The sequence below is a fragment of the Exophiala oligosperma genome (assembly GCF_000835515.1).
Source record: "Exophiala oligosperma strain CBS 72588 unplaced genomic scaffold supercont1.2, whole genome shotgun sequence".
Lineage (NCBI taxonomy): Eukaryota > Fungi > Ascomycota > Eurotiomycetes > Chaetothyriales > Herpotrichiellaceae > Exophiala > Exophiala oligosperma.
In genome coordinates this window covers 1,324,385-1,347,760 of record NW_015622819.1, presented here as the reverse complement: position 1 = coordinate 1,347,760, position 23,376 = coordinate 1,324,385, and the positions used below count along the sequence as shown (strand labels likewise).

Sequence of the window (23,376 nt, the reverse complement as noted above, 5' to 3'; positions counted from 1 at the left end):
GTGAAAGCCCGGCCACCACGACCGCAGCCTGATATTCTCTCCCCTCGTTGAACCAAACACTCCTTCTGCGTACGCTGTGTGTGTATTGTTGTTGGCACAATCCCAATCTTCCGTGCCATGGCATCCAAAACTGCAGACGAGCTGTCCAAGCTCGCTCTGAACAATGACGGCGCCAACCCTCAAGCCAACGGCGCAAACGGCACCAACGGCCATGTCTCAGACCAGGACGAGTCCGATGAAGACAGGGACGACGATGCCACCGCAAACGGCACCGGAAACACGGCAAGTGGTGCAGCAAAGAAGAAGAAAAAGAAGAAGCCAAAGAAGAAGAAGGCCGCTCCCAAAGTACAATCCGACCCTCCACGCGTCCTCGTAAGCCAACTCTTTCCCAACGGCTACCCGGTCGGTGAGGAAGTCGAATACAAAAACGACAATGCCTATCGTACGACGAATGAAGAGAAGCGCCACCTTGACCGGATCAACAATGATTTCCTGCAAGAATACCGCCAGGGTGCTGAAGTCCACCGTCAAGTCCGTCAATGGGCGCAGGCCAATATCAAGCCGGGCATGACCTTGACGGAAATCGCAGAGGGCATCGAGAACGGCACCCGTGCGCTCACGGGCCATTGGGGTCTCGAAGAAGGAGACAACATCAAAGGTGGCGTCGGCTTTCCCACGGGACTGAGCATCAACCATATCGCAGCACACTACACACCGAACGCAGGGAACAAGTGGGTGCTCGGCGAGCAGGATGTCATGAAGGTGGATTTCGGTGTACACGTAAATGGACGCATCGTGGACTCGGCATTCACCATGACCTTTGATCCCAAGTACGATAACCTTTTGGCTGCGGTCAAAGATGCGACCAACACCGGCATTCGTGAGGCTGGAATCGACGTGCGGGTGTGTGACATTGGCGCCGCTATCCAAGAAGCCATGGAGTCCTACGAGGTCGAGCTCGATGGCAAGACCTACCCTGTCAAGGCCATCCGAAACCTGAACGGGCACGACATCGTGCAGCACAGTATTCACGGTGGCAAGAGTGTGCCGATCGTGAAGGGTGGAGACCAGACCAAAATGGAAGAAGGGGAGATTTTTGCAATCGAGACGTTCGGCAGTACTGGACGTGGATATGTCGTGGACGACTTAGAAGTTTCCCACTATGCTTTGCGACCCGATGCCCCCAACACGGCCCTGCGTGTGCAGAGTGCAAGGTCACTGTTGAACGTCATCAAGAAGAATTTTGGAACGATCCCTTGGTGCCGTCGGTATCTTGATCGGCTTGGACAGGAGAAATATTTACTCGGGCTGAACAATTTGGTCCAGTCAGGCATCGTTGAGGCTTACCCGCCACTGGTGGATGTGAAGGGCAGCTACACGGCCCAGTTTGAACATACAATCTTGCTCAGGCCAAACGTCAAGGAAGTTGTCAGCCGTGGTGACGATTACTAGAATGTCGGGATCTCGTGAGATGACCATGGCCTATTGAAGCCTCTGGGGAGGAGACATCTTCAAGGCAATGAAGGAACAACTCAAGGCCACTCTCCCAAGGTTACCATATTCAAAACGCAGTCGATTATCGACATCCATGGTTACACATTATGAATTGAATGAAAAGAAAAGCTTCCGTTTCGCTCCTAGAATATGCTGCCATTAATGATCTCTCGTTTGCCTACATGCAACACCGTCCCATAAGTTGGAGATCTGACATAATGTCCTTTTGTTCTCGTTAAGAATTGAGCACGAACATTGTCGTGGCCTTCTCCGAATATTGTGATGAGGTGGTGTGTTGCGCCTTACAACATCTCGGGAAAATAATATACCGTGACTGATAACGACGTCGACACACGACATTGGAAACTAAGGTACTTGATCTTTCCACACATGTTCTACTTTTGCAGCACATGCCAGGTCTCCTGGCTTTTGATGCTGCTAAGATCATCATCTATTTACGATGGCTGAGAATTGTAAAATTGTGGTCGTAGGGTGAGTCTGGTGACTTTTCTTGTCAACACCTCAACTCCTCCGCATCGCCACTCACTATTTGTTCTACGTACTGACACATCCCAGCGCCGGTATACTTGGTCTCACGGCTGCATTGACACTCCAAGAACATATCAAGCAGCCAGTCTTGATCATCGCCTCGGAATTCCCCGGTGATGAGTCGATCAACTATGCTTCGCCCTGGGCCGGAGCACACTACCGACCCATTCCAGCCCTGACGCCAGCCGATGTTCGTGCTCAGAAACTCATGACGGTGACAAACGCTGTGCTCCGCACCCAAGCTTCGACGCACCCAGAAGCCGGAATCAGGTTCATGGAAGGGCGCGAATACTTCGAGGATCCTCCCGGGAGCTACGTAGGTCTACAGGGAGGCTACGGCGACACGGATGGATTCCGAGTCCTCCACAAGTCGGAACTACCTAGTGGGGTGCAATGGGGCTGCACGTATCAAGCGTGGAGTCTGAACTCCCCTGTCTACTGCGCGTTCTTGATGAGACGATTCATTCACCGAGGTGGCAAGACGTTGCGCATGAGATTGGTCAGTTTACAGGAGGTGCCGCATATCGCGCCGAAGAGTGAAGTCGTCGTCAACTGCTCCGGCGTCGGCTTCGGAGATCCTGAATGTTTCCCGACCAAGGGCCAGACGTGTCTTGTCAAGAACGCTTGCCACAGGACGATTACCCAGCAGAACAAGGACGGAAGCTGGACGTTCATAATCCCGAGGCCATTGGAGGGTGGAACTGTGATTGGGGGCACGAAGAATCCGGGGGATTGGTCCTCAGGCGCGAACGAGGATGTGCGGAGGACGCTGCTGGAGCGTGCCGCGGTGATGTATCCGTCCATCGTGGTAGACGGCGGGTTTGAAGTCATCAGAGACATCGTGGGCCGGAGGCCAACGAGAAGAGGAGGGTTGAGGTTGTGCACGGAGATGATGGAGGTAAAGACTGAGGAAGGGAAGGGAAAGAGAACTTTGCAACTTGTCCATGCTTATGGAGCGGGTGGTTCGGTAAGTTCATGTTGTCCCCCAGGCCATCTCACTATATCGTTCCTGTTACGTATGTTGACGCACACCAGGGTTATGAATTGTCTTGGGGAGTTGCAAAGGAGGTAGCGAACTTGGTGGCCAAGGGTCAGCAGAGCCCGTTGAAAGCTTCGCTTTGAGGGCATGAAAGAGCGACACAACATTGTCATGTCTCGCAATATCATCCTATTCTACGACATAAACGTTTTGTAAGAGAGGTTCCCGAGACCTCTCGACCCGTAGTCTGCCCAGTCTTCTCTTGCAATCTCTTGCAACCCGCCGCTCTTGCAGAAGAGCTTGGCAGCAGCTGAGACACTAACAGAATAGCTAAAACAGCAGCCTCGTCAGAAAGCATACAGCCGAACAAATTGCCCACTCATCATGTAGAAGTGAGTATTGTGTACGGATCCTCGTATGGTCAGAAGTAGTGTCAGGAGACTGATCATGTGACCATCTTGGCGAAGCCTTGTCCTCGCTCTAGCTTCCTTTCTGGGATTTCTTCGGCATAGTGGGTGCTTGACGACTCATACATGAGAAAACTTCCTCCACTTCCTTGACCTCAATACAGTGAACTGAGGATTCTAGATTTAATGATCAGTTGACTATTCGACGACTTCGAGGACGATTGTAATCTGCTGACCCATCGTGTGAGGAACTTGGAGAGCTGTGGAGGTTGTCCTTCACTTGTTCAAAAATGTCTACCTTTGGCAGACATTTTCGGGTCACCACCTATGGCGAATCACATTGCCGTTCGGTCGGATGTATTGTGGATGGCTGTCCACCTGGAATGCAACTGACAGAGGCTGATATTCAACCACAAATGACCAGGCGGAGGCCTGGCCAATCTGCACTGACTACGCCGAGGAACGAGAAAGATCGAGTCGAAATTCAGTCTGGGACCGAGTTCGGCGTCACGCTTGGGACGCCCATCGGTTTGATCGTACGGAATGAAGACCAAAGACCAAAGGATTATGGTGGAAAGACAATGGACCTCTACCCTCGACCGAGCCATGCTGACTTTACTTACCTGGAAAAATACGGTGTCAAGGCGAGCAGTGGCGGAGGCAGAAGCAGTGCCCGCGAAACGATAGGTACGACTGCGGCTCCTTTGACATATCACATGCTAAACCCACGCAGGCAGAGTGGCGGCCGGTGCCATCGCAGAGAAATACTTGTCTCTGGCTCATGGGGTTGAGATTGTGGCCTTCGTTACGTCTGTGGGATCCGAACACCTCTTCCCTCCCACAGTCAACCATCCATCACCTTCGACCAACCCAGAATTCCTGTCTCTGATCTCAAAGATCACGAGAAAAGAAGTCGATTCTTTCATTCCTGTCCGATGTCCCGATGCAGGCGCCATGGAGCGCATGACGAAGGTGATCGAGAAATTTCGCGACGCCAGTGACAGCATCGGAGGGACAGTGACCTGTGTGATCCGAAATTGCCCGATTGGGCTAGGAGAGCCCTGCTTTGACAAGCTCGAAGCAGAACTTGCCAAAGCTATGCTGAGTATCCCAGCTACCAAAGGCTTCGAGATAGGTTCTGGATTTGGCGGCTGTGAAGTACCAGGTTCGATCCATAACGACCCTTTCATGGCCGCAGAGCCTGATGAAAGCGGAAAGAGGAAATTAGTCACCAAAACGAACAATTCCGGGGGAATCCAGGGCGGCATTACGAACGGACAGCCCATCTATTTCAGAGTAGCCTTCAAGCCTCCTGCGACGATCGGGCAAGCACAGCAAACCGCCACATTTGGTGGTGAAGATGGCCTTCTAGAGGCAAAAGGCCGACATGATCCCTGTGTCGTACCTAGAGCTGTGCCAATCGTCGAGGCTATGTCGGCCTTGGTCGTCATGGATGCCCTCCTGTCTCAAGTGGCCAGGGAGGGTGCCAGGAGTGTTTTGCCGCCTTTGAAAACAACTCTACCCGCCAAAGAGACAGGCACTGCTGCGGACATCAAGAAGATCGGCGAGCATCTAAAGGCCGCGTCAAGCAATGGCATGAACTGATATTGCTGCGCCAATGCACTGTTGGCACGCTGTTCACGTGATTGGGTCTGGACTCTTAATGTATTGTACGTAGACAGGGTTATGGTCCCCCTAGACTATGTGACTTTAGCACCAAACGTAGAGCGCTGAGAAGCACGCCGTCCGGCTCTACTGTAAACTAGCAATAGGTCTGATTGCGCAATACTAGTGTTTTACAGCAATGGTCGTGATAAAGGTCGCATAGAATGCTCTACAAGTTTGACTTGGCGCGACTCGGCTATCTAAATCTCACGCCGTTGTCGTGACAACACACCAAATCAAAACATCCTTGATCTCGCTGTTCATGCGGCCAAACCTCTAGCTACTACAGAGGTGCCACATCCATTGCACAAACTCCATGCCGATTGGGCGCGTTTGATGACTGCCGCAAACCCTGCACAACCGCTGGTCGCCCAGGAACCCTTGATCAAAACTTGTGGTCAGCGTGGCTGGCGACTTATCCGCATCTGTTTACGACCCTTGTACCACATACAGCTGATTTGCCCCGCGACAAAGATCACGCATTCCAGCCTCCAGACTGTGTAGTCTCTGTCGAAATCTTGTCGCAGAACCAGAGGGGAACTCGACTCCCACCTCTTTTGACAACAGCAGCCCGACCATCCTCTCCTTCGACCGTTCGGCCGCAGATGGGTTTGCTCAACGTCGCAAGTACCGAACCAGCCCGACAATGACTTGAAGACAATCGCTGAGATATGTTACTCCCACACGCCCTGTTCCACGCTGGTCTTTTGGCCTTCGTTACACCTGTGTCTGCGCAACTTCCCTACAACCCGACACGTATCATACCAACCGAGAATGGCGAGATCGCATACATATTTTCACCGCAGCCGTCGTCCTCCCAGTTCTCACTGTACTCGCTAGACATCTCTCATGGCTTCAACTCGACATCGACGAAGGATCGACTCTCGGAAACCCTGCCGTTCCTGTCCGAGACGACTCCAGAAGCATTCATAGCAATACCTGATGACGAAGGCATCACAGTATTGGCAGGCGATTGCAACAATAGTACGAAAGAGATTGGACTGTGGAGGCTTGGAACAAAAGGCGACGGCAAGAATAGTACCTGGACACAGTTCCCGCTTTCTACAAGCGATGCATCCTTACGGCCCAGATACCTATCGGCGGGATTTTCCTTCTCTCCTACGGATTCCAGTGATGATGTGTCGGTGTACGTCTTCGGAGGGATGTGTCCCGACACTTCCACCCCCAATACCGCAGACTGGGTTTCAGATGCCACATACTCGAACACCATGTTGACACTGGCTCCGAGCTCAGAGTCTTCGAGCAGTTCACCATATCAACTGTCTCTGACTGGGGCAAGAGCGCCGCCTATCGCCGAAGCTGGGCTCACGATAACACCACTGACCCCGATCTTCTCGAACACGTCTGAAACAAGTGTCTCCCAACAACAGAATGTTGTCCTGCTCGGTGGCCACACCCAAACTGCATTCATCAACATGTCTCAACTGGCTATATTTTCTCTACCACAAGAGTCTTGGGCATTTGTCGGCGCTGCCCAGCCTACGGACGGGACCACAGTCGAACCTCGATCTGGACATACTGCCATACTGACACCGGACGGGTCGAGGATTATTGTGGTTGGAGGTTGGGTAGGAGACATATCGACCCCTGCACAACCGCAGTTGGTCGTACTTGAAGTCGGACAAGGCTACGGTGGTGGAGGCGCCTGGAGATGGACGGCACCGTCTGCATCTTCTAACCCTTTCTCTGCCGGATCAGGGGTCTACGGTCATGGTGCTGCTCTGCTACCAGGAGACGTCATGGTGATCTCCGGGGGGTTTCCCATTGGCAAGTCAGGCACACGCAAAAGAGACGGAACAGTTGGAGACATGTTGTTTCTCAACACCACCACAATGTCTTGGACGAGTACATACACAAACCCTTACCCATCTGGGTCGCCAACTGCCGCTGCGAGCTCAAATTCATCATCGGGGGGTTTGCGACCTGCAGAAAAGGCCGGCTTGGGCGCTGGACTTGGTCTAGGAATAGCAGCAGCCGCCGGTGTGGCAATTGTCTGGCTTCTGTACTCGCGCAAACTGCAACAGAAGCGAGCCGTAAGGGAGAAGGAGTTGCGCGAACAGGCCTTGGGCAGTCGCTTTCAATCACCCACCCCACCACATCATACTGACAGGGATGCTCCCAGTTTTCGTTCTGCCAGCTGGGGCGCTATGCAGGAAAAGCACATTGAAAGTTCCGGCAACCCTTACCCCTGGGCTCCAGTCACTGCTCCGGGAGATGCTGGGAAACTGCAAATGCCCTCTGATGAAGACGGCAATTATTCGAAGCTTGCAGAGCGTACTGGGGTACTGATGGAGGTCCCCAGTCCTACTCGAGGGTTGAGGAGAAGTCTCAGCAATAGAGCACCCCTGGGATTTGGACCCTTCAATCAACACCCACCTACCGGGGTACCAGGTCCCGTTTTCCGGATTGACGAGGAGGACGAGGGCAGCCAAAGCGGCTTTTCCAGGCGCGCGAAGGGTCTTCAGGGCGACTTAGATCGCAATTCCATCCAAAGCAATCCGTTCAAGGACCCTGTGACCGCTGTTGAAGATCCGGCAGCACAACGAAGGAAAGAAGTCGAAGGCTGGGTGGAGGATTGGCAATCTGCAGCAGAGTCATTCAGCGTCTCGAGAAACACTAGTCAGGCGCACAGTCGAACACATTCGAACCTCTCTCAATTTCGTCCACCAACCACTGCTGGAGACCACTCAGGGCGAGGTTCACCAGAAAAGTCAGACCGTACAGGAAGCAATTTGTCTGACAGTAGCGCATTCACCAGTTCTTCGCTTCAAAGGTCCATGGCTGGCACGATATCGCGGAATGTCTCTCAAAGAAGTGTTAGTGCGGGCTATGCGCTGTTTGCAGGGGCTGCAGCTGCGATGAGTAGATTTGGCGGCGGCCGCACAGCTCAGAACGAATCCCTGAATAACGGGGGTCTTGCTCGAGCGCCATCAAACCGGAGTGTGTCTTTGAACACTGATTCGGCGGGGCGTCCAAATGCCAGCGATAATGCCGACAGATACGCATTTGCTCGTGGCAATCCTTGGGGCCCTGTTACGGTAGGTGAGAACCAGGGCCTGCTCAAGACACGTGGTCAGCCTCAAGTCAATCGATCATACAAGACATTGCCTGAGAACACTCTAGCAGACAGATATGCGAGAGCAGGCAGTCTTTCTGGCACGACTCGGAAAGCCATGAACCTGCTGGGTAGTATGCGACGTGTTTTTACAGGCACCGGCAACGTCGATGTCCAGGAGCGGGTCGGCGCGCTGGAAGACCGCAGTACACAATCAAGCCCGACAAAGCGAGCTGAGATGAGAGACGTCGCTCCGAGCAGGACTTTAAGTGCAGGAGCATCGTCGTTCTGGCAGGGCAAACGTGGAGCGAAGGACTGGGACGAAGACCTGCCGGATCGAGGTGAAGCTGGACCATCCTCGGTGCAAAGGAAACCCGTGCCGAGACTAGCTATCGGCGACAATAACCAGGAATTGGACGACGATGACGATGACTGGGACGTCGAAACTGCCGTGCAGAAAAGAGTAGTCCAGGTTATGTTCACAGTGCCCAAGGAGAAGCTGCGTGTCGTCAATGCCGATGCACTGAGTCTGTTAAGCAGCAACAGAAGCGAAGCCGACCATGAAGAAGACAAGGAGAGGGAACATGTCAAAAGGATGAGCAGCGTTCGGGAAGGGGATGATGAAGATTATGAACCTGACGACCCCACGACTCAAACGAAAGGGAAAGAGAGGGAGCACTGAGTGACCAGCGGGTGCCATTGGACCACGATTGCAGATTATATTCTTGTACTTAACTTATTCTTGTGCTCTTTCAGTATAGAGACCAGGGTTGGGAGGGTTATCTGATATTCTAGGACTGGGTGTGGGTTGGTGTGTCTCAAGCCGAGCGAAGGTGTTGGCGTTGGCAATGTGCTGTGTATATTCGCTACATGTCGTTAGATGAACAGTCAATCCATCTTGCTCCTCAAGGGTACCTTTGGTGTGTTCTCTGCATTTGTCAGCCATGTTTATGGTGGATGGGTTGAGGCGCGTGTGGTCGGTGCTGTCCAGGTTGTCACCGAGATCGGAGGACGCCAGTGTAAATCCCTAATTTCGGGACCCTGTATTTAACCTGTCTGTTTGACAGAATCCAGTTCACGTCCAGCATTGTTGAAGATGGCATTTTACATGTAGTCTCGAACGCCGATGGAGGCTGGTAGGTGGCATGAGGCATGTTGTGAATGGGCCAGGCACAAAAAGGGAGCCGGAATTGCTGACGGATGTGGTTCGTGTCAGACCAAAACAATTCCAACGCAAAGGCTCTGTACGGAGTAGAATCACAACCAAATTAGGGGAGGAGGATTCTGTCAGACACGATGGTATGATTAAAAAGCTGGGGAATGACGCAGTGGCGATATTGGTGACATTGAGGGGCCAAGTCTTTGCTCATTAAAAACGCGAGAACGCGCTACTAAATGGGTCTCGAGAGGCGCGTTCCTGCATATAACTGTTTTGCAAACCGTTCTCTATGCTTTGTTTCTTCTCATCTACACCACTTTCGCTTCCTGCTGCCTGCGTTTCTACAGCGACAAGTCGTTAGCAAGAGCACAGATAGACACATAAAGAGGAAAGGCCGTCCTCGACCGTGTTGTTCCTCCTTGCTCTTCCTTCATCACCACCTTTCTCCCTTGACTGAACTGCATTGCAAGATACCGCCCTAAATTACAATCATGTTCGTCTTCAAACGAGGTAAGATCTTCTCAGTCCTTGAACGATCCTCGTGGCCTCGCAAGACGTGGCCTCGAGAGTCTCCTCGACGTGAGACCATCTCGCTGACAGAGTTTTCCAGATGGACGCAAAGAACGCGTTCAGTTCGACAAGATCACAGCACGTGTCTCGAGACTGTGCTATGGTCTTGATCCTGAACACGTTGATGCAGCAGCTATCACCCAGAAAGTGATTTCTGGTGTCTACCAAGGTGTCACCACCATTGAGCTGGACAATCTGGTGAGTTTCTCCCTGCCGTTGAGCCCGCCGTTGCCCTTGCTGATTTCGAATCCAGGCCGCAGAGACCGCAGCGTACATGACAGTCACACATCCCGACTATGCCATCCTAGCAGCGCGGATTGCTGTCTCCAACCTCCACAAACAGACCAAGAAACAGTTCTCATCCGTGGTGTCAGATCTCTACCACTATGTCAACCCCAAGAATCAAAAGCCGTCTCCTATGATATCGAAAGAAACATACGAGTGTGTCATGAAGCACGCCGATGAGCTCAACTCGGCCATTGTATATGACCGAGACTTCAACTACCAATACTTTGGCTTCAAGACGTTGGAACGATCATATTTGCTCAAGATCGGCAAGCAAGTTGCTGAACGACCACAACACATGCTGATGCGTGTGTCTGTCGGTATTCATGGCGATGACGTTGAGAAGGCCATCGAGACTTACAACCTCATGTCTCAGAAGTGCTTTACTCACGCCTCTCCTACGCTGTTCAATGCTGGAACGCCTCAGCCTCAATTGTCTTCATGCTTCTTAATTGACATGAAGGAGGACAGCATTGAAGGTATCTATGACACACTCAAGACCTGTGCTATGATCTCCAAGACCGCTGGCGGTATTGGTCTCAATGCTCACTGCATTCGTGCTACTGGCTCATACATTGCCGGCACCAATGGGACCTCCAATGGTCTCATCCCAATGCTCAGAGTCTTCAACAACACTGCCCGTTATGTCGACCAGGGTGGCAACAAGCGTCCAGGTGCCTTCGCCATCTACCTCGAGCCATGGCATGCAGATGTCTTTGACTTTTTGAACTTGAGAAAGAACCACGGCAAAGAAGAAGTCCGTGCTCGTGACCTTTTCTACGCGCTGTGGACTCCTGATCTTTTCATGAAGCGTGTTGAGAAGAACCAGGACTGGACTCTCTTCTGCCCTCACGAGGCGCCTGGTCTTGCTGATGTATATGGTGAAAAATTCGAGGCTCTCTATGAGAAATACGAGCGGGAAGGACGTGGTCGTCAAACCATCAAAGCCCAGAAGCTGTGGTATGCTATCCTTGAGGCTCAGACTGAGACTGGCACACCCTACATCTTGTACAAGGATGCATGCAACGAGAAGAGCAACCAGAAGAACTTGGGCACTATTCGAAGCTCAAACTTGTGTACGGAGATTGTCGAGTACACTTCGCCTGATGAGGTGGCTGTCTGCAATCTTGCCTCCCTGGCACTGCCGACCTTTGTCGACCAGGCGAGTGGCGAATATGACTTTGGCCGCCTCCATGAGGTTACCCAAGTTGTCACTCGAAACCTGAACAAGATCATCGATGTCAACTACTACCCCGTAGTTGAGGCCAAGAACAGCAACATGAGACATCGACCTGTCGGTCTTGGTGTCCAAGGTCTTGCCGATGCTTTCCTGGCACTACGTCTGCCTTTCGACTCTCCAGAAGCCAGACAGCTCAACATCCAGATCTTTGAGACCATCTACCACGCCGCATTGACAGCATCTTGCGAGCTCGCCAAGGAACAAGGCACTTATGAAACCTATGAGGGCAGCCCAGTCTCACAGGGCATCCTTCAATATGACATGTGGAATGTCACTCCTTCTGACCTCTGGGACTGGGATGGCCTGAAAGCAGAAATTGCTAAGCACGGTATCCGCAACTCCCTTCTTGTCGCTCCTATGCCTACTGCATCGACTTCCCAGATCTTGGGTAACAACGAATGCTTTGAGCCATACACATCCAACATCTATTCTCGACGTGTATTGGCTGGTGAATTCCAAGTCGTCAACCCATGGCTGTTGAAGGACTTGGTCGACCTTGGCCTCTGGTCTGACAATATGAAGAACCGTATCATTGCCGATGGTGGCTCAATTCAGAACATTCCCAACATCCCTGATGATATGAAGGCTCTGTACAAGACTGTCTGGGAAATCAGCCAGCGTAATGTTTTGCAGATGGCTGCCGACCGTGGTGCCTTCATCGATCAGTCTCAATCTCTCAACATCCATCTCAAGGAGCCGACCATGGGCAAGATCACATCTATGCACTTTGCTGGCTGGAAGATGGGTTTGAAGACTGGCATGTACTATCTCCGAACCATGGCTGCCACTCAACCCATTCAATTCACTGTGGACCAAGAGCAGCTCAAGGTTGCAGATACCAATGTTGCCCGGGAACGAAGCGCTCCTAAGAAGCGGACCTCGCTCGGTTATGGACAGAGCTACACAACTTCCAGCGTGCGACCCATGTATGCATCCAAGAACTCCAACTCGAACTTTAACGGTGGAGCTACATCGTTGAATGGTATCCCGACCCCTACATCGACACCACCCCCAACGGAAGAGAAGCAGCTCGTCAACAAGCTAGCTCGTAGCCGTCTCAGTGACGGTGCTAGCAGTGGTGAGCCTAGCCCCAAGGTCTTGCCCACCGACCCCATCGACAAACCCATTACCGAGGAGAGTCTGGAAGACAGAGAAGCCACCAAGGCTCTTCAAGATGAGGACAAGGAGAGTGACTCGGAAGAACGTGAGGGGGATATCTATGCACAAAAAGTTCTACAGTGTAAGTTCTCATCATGCATTGTTTGGGTTGGTCAAGACTAACATATATCACAGGTTCCATTGAGAATAAGGAGGCATGCATCATGTGCAGTGGTTAGACGATGTCTTGACTTTTGTATTGTGATCAATATTGTTGGTGCGCCGGCATTATCAAGTGCATAGAGGGCACGTTTCCAATGAGCAATCGATACACTTTTGTTGGATGCTTTTCATGGTTTTAAATGTACAGACGGAGTTTCGAGGCACGGCATGATGGGATGTATGGAATGGAATCAACACTGGATTGGATGGAATGTAGTAATGAGACCTTTTTCATTGTTTTTGCTTTGAGATTTCATGGCCTGTCGGTTACACGATAGACACGCCTTGCACGTCTTGATGGAGATTGTACCATTCGGGCCCCAATGTGTATGAAAGAGAATTCAGTTTAGCAAATTTCTTGAGGGCGAGAGGTACCCCGTGTGCCTACGAGCCTCCAATCCACCCCGTAACGATTTTGTAAAATTTGGCACACGCCGTATCGTCTAGGTCGACCGTAGGGAGTAGGTAGGTTCGAGTCAGATCACTACGGGTGAGGACCCGTTCGGGTACGGAGTACACGTGTCTTTTTACAGTTGAGATGTCAACGCGACTCTCGAGCAGGAGACGAACAAGCAAAAATAGAGGGAGGTCATGGCCAGCCCTGCTTAGATCAGGTACCCGTACGGGTTACACGAAAAACCAAAAAAAACAAAAGAAGAAGAAAAAGGAAGCACACGAGGTGTCTGACCTGACCTTTACAAACGCGGCAGGCTCGACGGTGACGGCGATGGATAAAACGTATTGATCTCACCATAGGATAGGTACTGGTACATGTTTACATGAAACCCCACGCTCGCAGTCCTCTGCTCTCCGAGTCTTCTGTGTAAACTCGTCTGGTAAGGCAAGTACGAATAGGTACCTAGTGGTCTCTTTCTTCTTCTCTGTTCCCTTCGCTTCACTTTCTGTTTCTCTCTTTCTAATCTGATCTGCCACCTCTCGCCATTTCAGGAAGCGTAACCAGTGTGTCAAGTTACCAGACCGAGATTCCTCGTCTCGTCGGAGGCTCGGTCCTGGACGGGGAGGCCGGATGATTCGATCCGTGGTGGTGTCGCAGGGTCTCGGCGCACGTAAACTTTCAAAAGGGGGCTCGTCGTAGGAGCTCAAGTCGGGTGGTAGGGTAGGGTGTGGATGGGGTTGATGAGTGTGATCGTTCATGGTGGTCGATGAGATAAAAGTGGCACCCATTTTCTGGGCTAGAGTGACAGTGATGCTGAATGTGCAAACTGTCGTGAATGCTTGTGCGCGTCTGGCAGCCATAAGGTGTGGACGTAGAGCTCAAAACTCCTCCAACACCCTGCAAATGATCAAGTCGGAGGTAGGTCAAGGGGTATATTCTGTTTCATACTCCCTGTTCGCGGTATTCTCTCTTCAATTGCTCGCCCTTGTCTTGGGAACGGTGGATGACGCTCTGTAGCCATTCGTATGTGAGCATGGTGGTCATGGCGGCAGGAACGGCTCGTATCAAGTTTGTCCCAATGCCAGCATAAAAGGCTCGCCATCCTTCTTCTTTGAGAATTACTCTGCACATGTGCAAAATACCGGTGTAGCGTGCTTTCACTGCTAAGCCGTCGGAAGTAGTGAAGCCGGATTTCCGTTGTTGGGTCTGAAGACGGGTGCGAAGCACTTCATGGGGATATGTCGCTGTGCTAGCACAGATTTTGCTCAAAAAGGTGGCAGCTGAGATACCAACCCAGTTTGCACCGCTGTCCTGAGGTGGATGTTCACCAATGCCATAGCCGGTGAATTTCATCTTGAAGTACTCGTACAGGGGGAACTGTACAGCGACATGGGTCAAGCCGAGCAGGGCGGGTGTCAAGCCCGAGTAGAATGACCGCATCCCCTCATGTCGATACATTTTCCTGGCGGCATCGAAAGTCGAAGTATAATAGTAGGGCGCACGCATGCCATCACTTGCAGCTTTGGCGCTCTGTGTCATGAATCGTGTTTTGATCACCCATATGGGATTTGTCAATATGGTCGAGCAGGCGCCCGCTGTCAACGAGGAATAGCAGCGGGCTACCCACCAGCTTCCACATTGATCATACCAGAATTCCCTGGTGTTCTCGTATACAGTCAAGTAAACGGCCCACGTCGGGAGGTAGCCCAATAGCATGGGACCCAGCCCCCGGTACATGCCCCGGACACCCTCTTCCCGCCATATCACGCGAGCGGTACCGACAATACCTCTATACAGTTGGTGGGGCTGTTTGGTCTGTTTGTATCTTGATTGGAAACCACCTTGGGCTTGTAGTTTCGTCTTTATCACATCGAGCGGGCAAGTGACGATGCCGGATGCAAAGCCAGCACCTGCGCCGCATATGGGGCTTATCCACGCCTTCGGAATCGATGTCGAGTGTATCTGTAACTTGGCGACGAGAGTGTTACTCGGTGGACTCGTAGGCATTGTATTGTGGTTTGTTGAGGTGGATGGCTCTTCGGTCGAGATAGCATATTGATTGGGGGACAGGATACCTGGAGTTTGGTCAGGATCTCGTCCAAAGGACATCCTTTGACTGTCGGATCTCGAGGTCAAGGACAGAAGAGCGCATGTGACGTGCTCATGGCGGAGAGGGTACGATTCTGAGGTTTGGTGGAGGAATGCTTGAGGACGATTCGGGGGGGGCAGCAAGTTCTGCTCCGTTGCACCGTCTACTCGGTGTCGTGGAACTGAATTGTACTGCGGGGTCTGGCCGGAGCCAACTGCTCCTGTCAGCGGTTGACAAAGGCCATGAATGACTGGTACAAGGCACGAATCAGTGACGTTGAGGAGAAGGACAAGATCAGATCTTGACGATAAATGCTGGGTTGGAGGTGGAACTGCAAACGTTCTGCTCGAGCAAGAGGGATGATGAAAGTGGGCAAACACTGTACAGTATCTACGGCCTTCAACTCGCCGAGCAAGAAAGATTGAGCTTGCGGTGAGCGAGCGGAGATTACCTCATCTCTGTCACGTGCATAGATCCCGCCCTGTGATCGGGTCACGTGCCTGGCATTATCGGCAAATTGTGCTCGTACGTTGAGACATGTTGTTCTCCTATCTTCTGAAAGATCAAGGAAGTCATAGCCAGCACAGGACCTGGACAGTCTTGTATGTGCGAGTCTTGACAATTCATATGGCCGGTCTAGTCGCTAGGCCGCCTCCCTCAATTTGCTTCGACACCCACCTACGAAGCCATCTCTGGTGAAAGTTGTCTTGCTTCTGAACACACTGTGTCAGGTATCCAATCGAAGCTCTGAGCCCTGTACTATGCCCAGGACGTTCCTGCTTTTCAGCTCGGTTTCACGCATAGCTCTCCTCACACGGGACATGCCCCGTATATGTCCGCTATGATGTGCTACAATGCGATGGTTCCCCGTCAATGTGCGGGGGACGCCGGGGTTCCCAGTCCGGCAACCTGGTTGTTTCTCCATTCGAGCTCAATCAACCATGCAACAGCAAGCCAATGCAAGCAATGCCGCCTCTGATGGCATCTGCGCTTGGAGGGTTGATCCTCCTTGGCTCAATCTTGGCCATGTTCAGTGGCGTGTTAACACGTTCCAATGTCCAAGCTGGTTGGCGCAATTTCCATATTGATAACACCTCACTAGACTCCTCAACTCCTCAGTGCAACCGACGGCGCCATGCATGAGGAACGTTCCTCGAAACCCTGCACATCTCGTGTGAGACTTACCGACTTCGAGGCAAGTCCTTTTGACGAGGTGCTTTGCCGGAGTCGCGATCAGCAAGAGAGCCGATGTTACCTCCACAAGCGACCATCAGCATAGGCTTTTCACACTCTCTTCATCATGATGCCCGTCTTGGCCCTAGCACGCTTGATATCATATAGGAAGGTAGGTAGCCGTTCAACATGCATGGCTTTTCAATCGTCTTTAAAGATATCTACCGAGCGGCTGGCCCGAGGCTCGAGCACATTGGTGTTCAACTCATCTTCAGATATTCAGTAGATTGTCACTTCACCTTCTGAGCGCATCAAGCACCATTGCACCCTTTTCCACTGCCCAAGATGCATAATCGCATGGCAGCAGGATGGTTCTACTCTCCCAGTCAGATCAAGAAATATTTCCTCACCCGCATCACCAGCCTCAAACCACCAAGAACAAAACTTGGAAACCCCTACCATATTCTCAAAGAACTTGATAAGCATCAATGGCTGATGTTCACTGCCGGTTTTCCTTGGTTGGACGTGGGATGCATTCGACTTCTTCACCGTGTCTCTTACTATAACTGAAATTGCTAAAGACTTTGGCGTCGAGAACTCTGACGTCTCATGGGTGCGTGCGCCGATATTGTCATACCATGAACATAGACAGGCTAATATGTGCCAGGGTCTCACGGTCACATTGATGCTACGTTCTGTTGGTGCTCTAGTCTTTGGTACTCTGTCCGATCGTTACGGACGGAAGTGGCCCATGATCATCAACCTGGCCCTCTTCATCGTCCTGGAACTCGCATCGGGCTTCTGTAACACATTGCCGCAGTTTCTCGGTGTTCGTTCGCTTTACGGTATCGCCATGGGTGGTAAGGAACACTCGTTGCCAGATTTCCTTTACATCATGCTGAGTAGATTCAGGTCTCTTTGGTCCAGCAGCCGCCACAGCTCTAGAGGACCTACCATATGATGCTCGTGGCCTACTCTCTGGCCTTTTTCAGCAAGGCTATGCGACCGGCTACCTGCTCGCTTCGATCTTCTATCGAGCTGTGAGCATTGCCTCCCAGGTTACGTTTATCACACTGACCACCCGTAGCTTGTTCCAACTACATCCCACGGCTGGCGCTCACTGTTCTGGTTTGGCGCTGGTCCGCCTGTCCTGATCATAGCCTTTCGCTGGTGTCTCCCAGAAACCAACAACTTCCAAGTGATGCGTGCCGAGCGTGAAGCCCAACTCCTTGCCGAAAAAGAGCAGGGTGGCGAGCACCACGTCAAAGCTGCCGGCTTCAAGGCCTGGACTCGAGAGTCTTGGGTCGCCATCAAGCAAAACTGGGTGCTTTTCGTCTACTTGGTCATTCTGATGACTGGATTCAACAGTTGCAGCCACGGCAGTCAAGATCTGCTCCCAACCTTCCTGAAGAACCAAGTTCTCATGGGCCCAACGGATGTGACAGTTGTAAGCGTTGTTGGCCAAATCGGTGCCCTCATAGGGGGGACAACACTTGGGTACATCAGTACCTTTCTGGGTAAGGCTTTTCCTTCTCTTTTCTGCCTCACCGCCCATGTGAGAGGCACTGACTAATCATCACTGCAGGTCGTCGTCTCACCATGCTTATTGCTTGTGTGTGCGGAGGTGCTCTAGTGCCGGCGTATATCCTTCCATGCAATATGGGCCTGGTCGGCTCAGCATTTGCATTGCAATTCTTTGTCGGTGGCGTTTGGGGGTAAGTTTTGTTTTCATTTGTCTTCGTTGTATGCTCTCCATTGGTGTCCAGTTAACTCATCTTGAGTGCATAGTGCCATTCCCATCCACTTGATGGAAGTCTCGCCGGAAGCACTACGAACTACCGCTGTTGGGCTCACCTACCAGCTCGGGAACCTTGCGAGTTCCGCCTCTGCAACCATTCAAGCAGTCATAGGCGAGCGGTATCCTCTCCCTCCACATAATGGGGTTGAACGTTTCGACTACGGTAAGGTTATAGGAATCTTCATGGGCGCGGTCTGGGCATACCAGATTATCTTCCTACTCCTAGGACCTGAAATGAGCGAGAAAGAGCGTGCGGCTTATGCAAAAGAGGCGCATGAGTTGGAGCGTCTGCGTAAGGACGGTGTGAGTCTGAATGACATCGCGGTGGAGAGGGTCAAGAGTAGGCAAATGGCTTCGCCACGAGCAGAAGGTAGAGAAGTAGTAGAGAGGAGTCCTGCCGAGAAGATGGATCCAGGTGAGCACTTGGAAAGCGCGTAGAGCACTTTTGTACAAGCAGGTTGTCCATAGCTGAGTAGGTGCCGATTAAGGAACACCGGAGTGTTTGTATCGATGTTGGAAGGACTGTACCGTTTGCAGTCGAAGTATACGCAGGGATCAAAGAGGTGTGAGTGGCTTGGGAACAAGAAGACATGAATGAAGTTAAGAGTTTTGCGCGATTCCTCGTTCAAAACTGCCAATCATAAGCCAACGTTGTTTGGAATGCCTTCATTGTGCTGTACAGAAGCGTGTACGGTATACGTTAGCAGTATGAGGCTGAATATATTTATTTGACTAAATTTGCGAGAGCGGTCAACGAATGAACATTGAATATATATATATCGGCTCCAAAGGTCCTTCATTATTTGAGATTTTGCGTGACGATTTTTGTTATTCTGTTTTCCCCTTGTTGATCCAGGCCACATCGATATGAGGTCAACGTCGAGCTTTGTGTATGCTTGTAGTTGTCTTCATGTGTCGAGGGGTGAGCGACGCATCGTAATACGTCCGTCGAGCTCCCCCGTGCTTCAAATAGACATGAAGCGAAAATGAGATCACGTGTTAAGAGCCAAACCAATCATCGTCATCCATTTAACAACTTTAGCGCCAAGAACCAGTAATGTTTCTTCGACTTGGCCCATTCATCGAAGCGACAAGCTCCCCAAAGGCGTTGCGCTTTCATTGCTTCCGCAGCTTCCAAGTCCCAGCAACAAAACCTCGAAACCCCCGGAGCTATTTCACGTTCGCCATGTCTGCTCCTTCGTTAGCCCCATACATCCTGAAGAGGCCATGGTTGAAGAGATGGATGATGCCGCTGGCCAACTGGTACGCCGACGCAGCCGGATACAGAAGATTAGGTACGACACCATTTGGACGATTTTGCTCCGTGACAGACAAGGAGGAGCTGTCTGGAAGGAGGGGATGAAAGATTGTTGACGATATATAACCTACAGGTCTTCGCGCCGACGACTTGATCCCTGAAGAGAACGACACTGTGCAGCTCGCCCTCAAGAGACTGCCGCCCAAGGAAGCATATGACCGAGTTTTCCGACTTCGAAGAGCTTTCCAAGTGCGTCAAACCCACGAATTTTACATCTCCCTACCCTCGATGATACCAGGTGGAATCAAGAACAGAACTAACGGTGTCCCCGCAGTGCTCTTTGGCCCATCAACTACTACCTGCCGCCGAACAGACAAAGCCAGAAGAAGTGAGACAGACCACCGGAATCCTGCCCCCTTGGCCCAAGATACAGCTTGTGGTGACGCCACAATTTGCTAACATTATGGTTTTCTAGGACCGACCTTATTTGAGTCCCATCATCGAAGAAATCGAAGCCGAGTTGAAGGAGCGTGCGGATCTGGAATCCATGAAAGTCGAGCGGAAAAACTGAAGAAATATGAGACACCAAACAAGTGCCATTGAACTTGATGCGGTCGCTTGTGCTTTGACAGATCGGTATCACAGACACCGAAAGGGTGCTCTCAAAGTTTTGGTGCCAAAAGATTGGTCTTGAAGTCCAGGCGGTGGGCAAATCCGAAGTAACTTTTTTGTACATGTACATACAAAGTGCCTGGTGTCTTTTTTCCCTTAGCTAGGTATGAAAAGGACGGTTCCGGGCGCCTCTTTACGAGTTGTTAATCTACATGGTACTCATAACCTCGACGTCCACGTCCTCGACGCGCCACATGTACCACATGAAGAGACTGCGATAGGGGGCGAAGGGAGCAGACTTGTCCAACATGTCCTGCTCCGACATGTACTTCCACTTGCCCCCGCCTTTGGCCTTGAGCTTCTTGACGTCCTTGCCGTAGAAGGCGGCCATGCCCCGCTGCACGCCGAGGTCGCCCGTCGAGAGGATGTCCAGCCTCTTGAGGCCGAAGCACGCAAACATCTCGACGGACCACCTGCCCAGGCCCCTGACCGCGATGAGCCGCTCCATGACCTCTTCGTCCGTGGCCTTCATGAGCATGTCGGTCGTCAGTTCCCGCGTCGTGAACTTCTCCGCCAACCCCTGGATGTACTCGGCCTTCCGCTGGGACAGACCGGCGAGCCGCAACCGTGCCAGGTCCGTCGCGGCGACCTGTGCCGGCGTGGGGAACTTGGGGGGGTGTTCGGTGCCCTCCTCGTTGAACAGCGCGATGAATTTGTTCTTGATGGACTTGGCCGCCGCCCCCGACACCTGCTGGCCCATGATCCCGCTCGCCAGCGACCGAAAGGGGTCGATCTGTTCCGCCAGACCCCGGGCCGAGAAGACGTGGCACGGGTGCTTCTCTATGACGGGTCCCAACCGGGGCTCGACGCTGACCAGGTGGGCGCAAGCTTGGTCGAGGAGCGTGTTCGTCGTCGCCGTCGGCCGAGGGAGCCCCCCGGTCCTGGACGGTGTCGAGTCCGGGGGCAAGTCGCTCGAGTACGCGACCTGCTGCGTACCCCCTGGCGTCACCAACGCCGCGTTGGTCACGTGTGGCTCGACGGGCCGTTCTGGCGGCGGCGTGGCATCGTCAATATCTCCTGAACTGTAGGGCGCCCTGATCACACTGATCAAACTCGGGGTGGGCGTCAAGGGGGGTTGCTTGGCTTTGGCCGGAACCCTCCTGGCGTTCTTCACCGGTGTCACTGGGACTTTGAACTCTGGTGCTGACTGTACCGACTCCCCATTGACGGCGGGCACGTCTTGCGACGATTTGGTCTTTTTATTCGTCTTCGTCTGCGTTTGGGGAGACCCAGTGCTCAACGACCGTTTCCTGGACGTGGTGACAACCTTGGTAGGCTTTTCTGACGCAGCAGCAGCATCAGCAGCAGCAGCCGTAGTGGAAGAGCCAGAAGCAATTCTGGTAGATCTGCGAACGGTCATTTTGAACAGACCACGGCTCAGCATTCAGGTTTGCGAACGTAGGTAGTAGTATTGTGTCGGCCAGGCCACGGTCTTGCTGGGTAGCAAAGCTTAACAGGATGATGTTTACCAATCAATAGGCGGGATCGCCTTCTGAGTTCTCAAAAGACGAGAAGTGGACTTAGGATTGCAAGGACGACGTCGATGGAAAGACCTCTTTCACGATGCATTGATCATACAATTAAGCTGAAGTATTTCTTCTTTACCCAATTGTCGTCATGCCCCGAGTCGTCTGGGCTTAAGGGTGCCCGGGGCCTTGGCCAAGCGCGTATTCGTACCTGGCTGACCTAAGCCAATGATGCCTGGACAGTCACGTGCTGACGCGCGCACATTGGTTTTGGGGCGTGTTTTTTTTTGAGATATTCATTCACTCGGTGTTCCGTACTTCATATCCGTACTCTTGTCCGGATCTCTTACCTACTCGTGCAGTAACCTACCTAGATTTTCTCGACAATCAAAGCTGGGAATATTACTCCGAAATTCCTTCGCCCGTTTCCTCCATTTTTTGGGCAGACACAGACACGATACGCATTTGATGCGGCAGGTTATTAGTCGCCTGGAACGTGCTTCATCCAACGTGTCAAGTAGTGCAGTGTGCGTTCCAGCCACGCACCCTGCCGCGTTACTCCGTGCGTTATCCGAGATTCTGGGTTTGCTTGATTGACGGAGTATGTACTGTATCTAACGGAGTACGAGGTACCGGTGTCGTAGGGAGTTTTCTGTGATAACAGGATTTACTCCGTACGGCGCTCCTAGGCGGCGGAGCTTTTTACAGCAATATTATCTACTCCGTCCGTCGCTCGACTATTTGAAGTCAATGATGATGATAATAAATAAACAAAAGTCGACATGTGGTTCCGATTCCTAGCGCATCCGTATGATATCAACAAAGAGAACTGATTTCGGTCCATGTGCCTTGTGAGTGTTGTTGGTAGGCGGATCTGGATGGAAATTGAAGAGCGCATATCGAAAGTGGCATCCCCAAAAACAGACTGGCTGATCTCGTTGGGGGAACGAGGGTTGTGACCTGAGATGTCGGTCGGTGTAACGTACCGTAACAGCAAAATGCACTAAAGCGATGGTGGAACAAGTGTGGCGGACAATCCTGCACCGGGCCCATTCGAGCCCTGGTCGATTGGAGAGAAGGTCGGGATGGCATCAAGGGCCTCAAAAGGGCCATGCGGCCGTTCGGCTGACGGACCATTGACGGGTCTGGTGAAGTTGACATGCATGTGAACGTTACAAGTAATTGAAATCTACTCCGTGTCTCGTAGTAGTAGTGCTAGAATTTCATCGGTAGTTGAACTACCATGTAAAGTGCGAAGAGTACGGAGTAACTGATATGTACAATCCACCTTTCTACCGAAATATTGATAAAGGAGTGAGATCAGCGAAGTTTCCCCCCCATCCACCCTTCTTGACATGAAGCCGAAGTATCATCCTTGTTTTTCTTTTGTGATGTGTGATGGTGATCGGCTGGATGTGGAGGAGATGAGTTTCATGATTGAAGCACAAGCGGAGAGCATTAGCTGGCTTGTGAGGTGTCTGTGCCAACTCTTGACGTTGGAATGCGTGTCACTGATGAGGCAGGTTATTTTCCAGATCTCGTGCTTGGGATTTCAAGTGTGGTCAAATTACTGAGAGCCTAGGTATGTATGTACTGTACTGTATCCTGTGAATGCGCACAATGCTACGGAGTACTACATACTGTAAAACTATATTTCAGAGTAACCTGAGGCACTATTTCGGTTAAGTAAGATACAAGTACAATATGCCTGAAAAATCTACCCTACCTACTGTAGGTAGCTAGATCACCGGAATAGCACGGCTGATAAAACAAACTTGG

General features: G+C 51.8%; 9 protein-coding genes across 9 annotated transcripts; 7 read left to right on the top strand and 2 right to left on the bottom strand.

The window, feature by feature from the left end:
* The first annotated feature begins 33 nt into the window (after window positions 1-33).
* Window positions 34-1,636, top strand: PV06_01950 (methionine aminopeptidase 2-1). Its single transcript, XM_016402588.1, has one exon. It carries the CDS (start codon window positions 118-120, stop codon window positions 1,450-1,452), a length of 1,335 nt encoding a protein of 444 aa, XP_016266485.1. The 5' UTR covers window positions 34-117; the 3' UTR covers window positions 1,453-1,636.
* Window positions 1,637-1,890: 254 nt separating this feature from the next.
* PV06_01949 (uncharacterized protein) lies at window positions 1,891-3,222 on the top strand. The gene is made up of 3 exons (XM_016402587.1): window positions 1,891-1,986; window positions 2,071-3,010; window positions 3,079-3,222. Exons 1-3 carry the CDS (start codon window positions 1,955-1,957, stop codon window positions 3,163-3,165), a joined length of 1,059 nt encoding a protein of 352 aa, XP_016266484.1. The 5' UTR covers window positions 1,891-1,954; the 3' UTR covers window positions 3,166-3,222.
* A 377-nt stretch (window positions 3,223-3,599) lies between these two features.
* PV06_01948 (chorismate synthase) lies at window positions 3,600-5,213 on the top strand. The gene is made up of 2 exons (XM_016402586.1): window positions 3,600-4,116; window positions 4,163-5,213. The coding sequence occupies exons 1-2, from the start codon at window positions 3,720-3,722 to the stop codon at window positions 5,032-5,034; spliced, it is 1,269 nt and encodes a 422-aa protein (XP_016266483.1). The 5' UTR covers window positions 3,600-3,719; the 3' UTR covers window positions 5,035-5,213.
* Window positions 5,214-5,504: 291 nt separating this feature from the next.
* On the top strand, window positions 5,505-9,079 carry PV06_01947 (uncharacterized protein). Its single transcript, XM_016402585.1, has one exon. It carries the CDS (start codon window positions 5,766-5,768, stop codon window positions 8,850-8,852), a length of 3,087 nt encoding a protein of 1,028 aa, XP_016266482.1. The 5' UTR covers window positions 5,505-5,765; the 3' UTR covers window positions 8,853-9,079.
* Window positions 9,080-9,593: 514 nt separating this feature from the next.
* Window positions 9,594-13,142, top strand: PV06_01946 (ribonucleoside-diphosphate reductase large chain). Its single transcript, XM_016402584.1, has 4 exons — window positions 9,594-9,839; window positions 9,940-10,097; window positions 10,153-12,664; window positions 12,718-13,142. Exons 1-4 carry the CDS (start codon window positions 9,821-9,823, stop codon window positions 12,759-12,761), a joined length of 2,733 nt encoding a protein of 910 aa, XP_016266481.1. The 5' UTR covers window positions 9,594-9,820; the 3' UTR covers window positions 12,762-13,142.
* Window positions 13,143-13,450: 308 nt separating this feature from the next.
* Window positions 13,451-15,594, bottom strand: PV06_01945 (uncharacterized protein). Its single transcript, XM_016402583.1, has one exon. It carries the CDS (start codon window positions 15,248-15,250, stop codon window positions 14,084-14,086), a length of 1,167 nt encoding a protein of 388 aa, XP_016266480.1. The 5' UTR covers window positions 15,251-15,594; the 3' UTR covers window positions 13,451-14,083.
* A 1,354-nt stretch (window positions 15,595-16,948) lies between these two features.
* Window positions 16,949-18,815, top strand: PV06_01944 (uncharacterized protein). The gene is made up of 6 exons (XM_016402582.1): window positions 16,949-17,016; window positions 17,071-17,263; window positions 17,316-17,443; window positions 17,491-17,920; window positions 17,989-18,118; window positions 18,192-18,815. Exons 2-6 carry the CDS (start codon window positions 17,089-17,091, stop codon window positions 18,637-18,639), a joined length of 1,311 nt encoding a protein of 436 aa, XP_016266479.1. The 5' UTR covers window positions 16,949-17,016; window positions 17,071-17,088; the 3' UTR covers window positions 18,640-18,815.
* A 481-nt stretch (window positions 18,816-19,296) lies between these two features.
* PV06_01943 (uncharacterized protein) lies at window positions 19,297-20,354 on the top strand. The gene is made up of 4 exons (XM_016402581.1): window positions 19,297-19,496; window positions 19,593-19,708; window positions 19,794-19,847; window positions 19,935-20,354. Exons 1-4 carry the CDS (start codon window positions 19,388-19,390, stop codon window positions 20,028-20,030), a joined length of 375 nt encoding a protein of 124 aa, XP_016266478.1. The 5' UTR covers window positions 19,297-19,387; the 3' UTR covers window positions 20,031-20,354.
* On the bottom strand, window positions 20,280-21,704 carry PV06_01942 (uncharacterized protein; the record flags this gene model as incomplete). The annotated part of the gene is made up of 1 exon (XM_016402580.1): window positions 20,280-21,704. Exon 1 carries the CDS (start codon window positions 21,513-21,515, stop codon window positions 20,280-20,282), a length of 1,236 nt encoding a protein of 411 aa, XP_016266477.1. The 5' UTR covers window positions 21,516-21,704.
* Window positions 21,705-23,376: the final 1,672 nt, after the last annotated feature.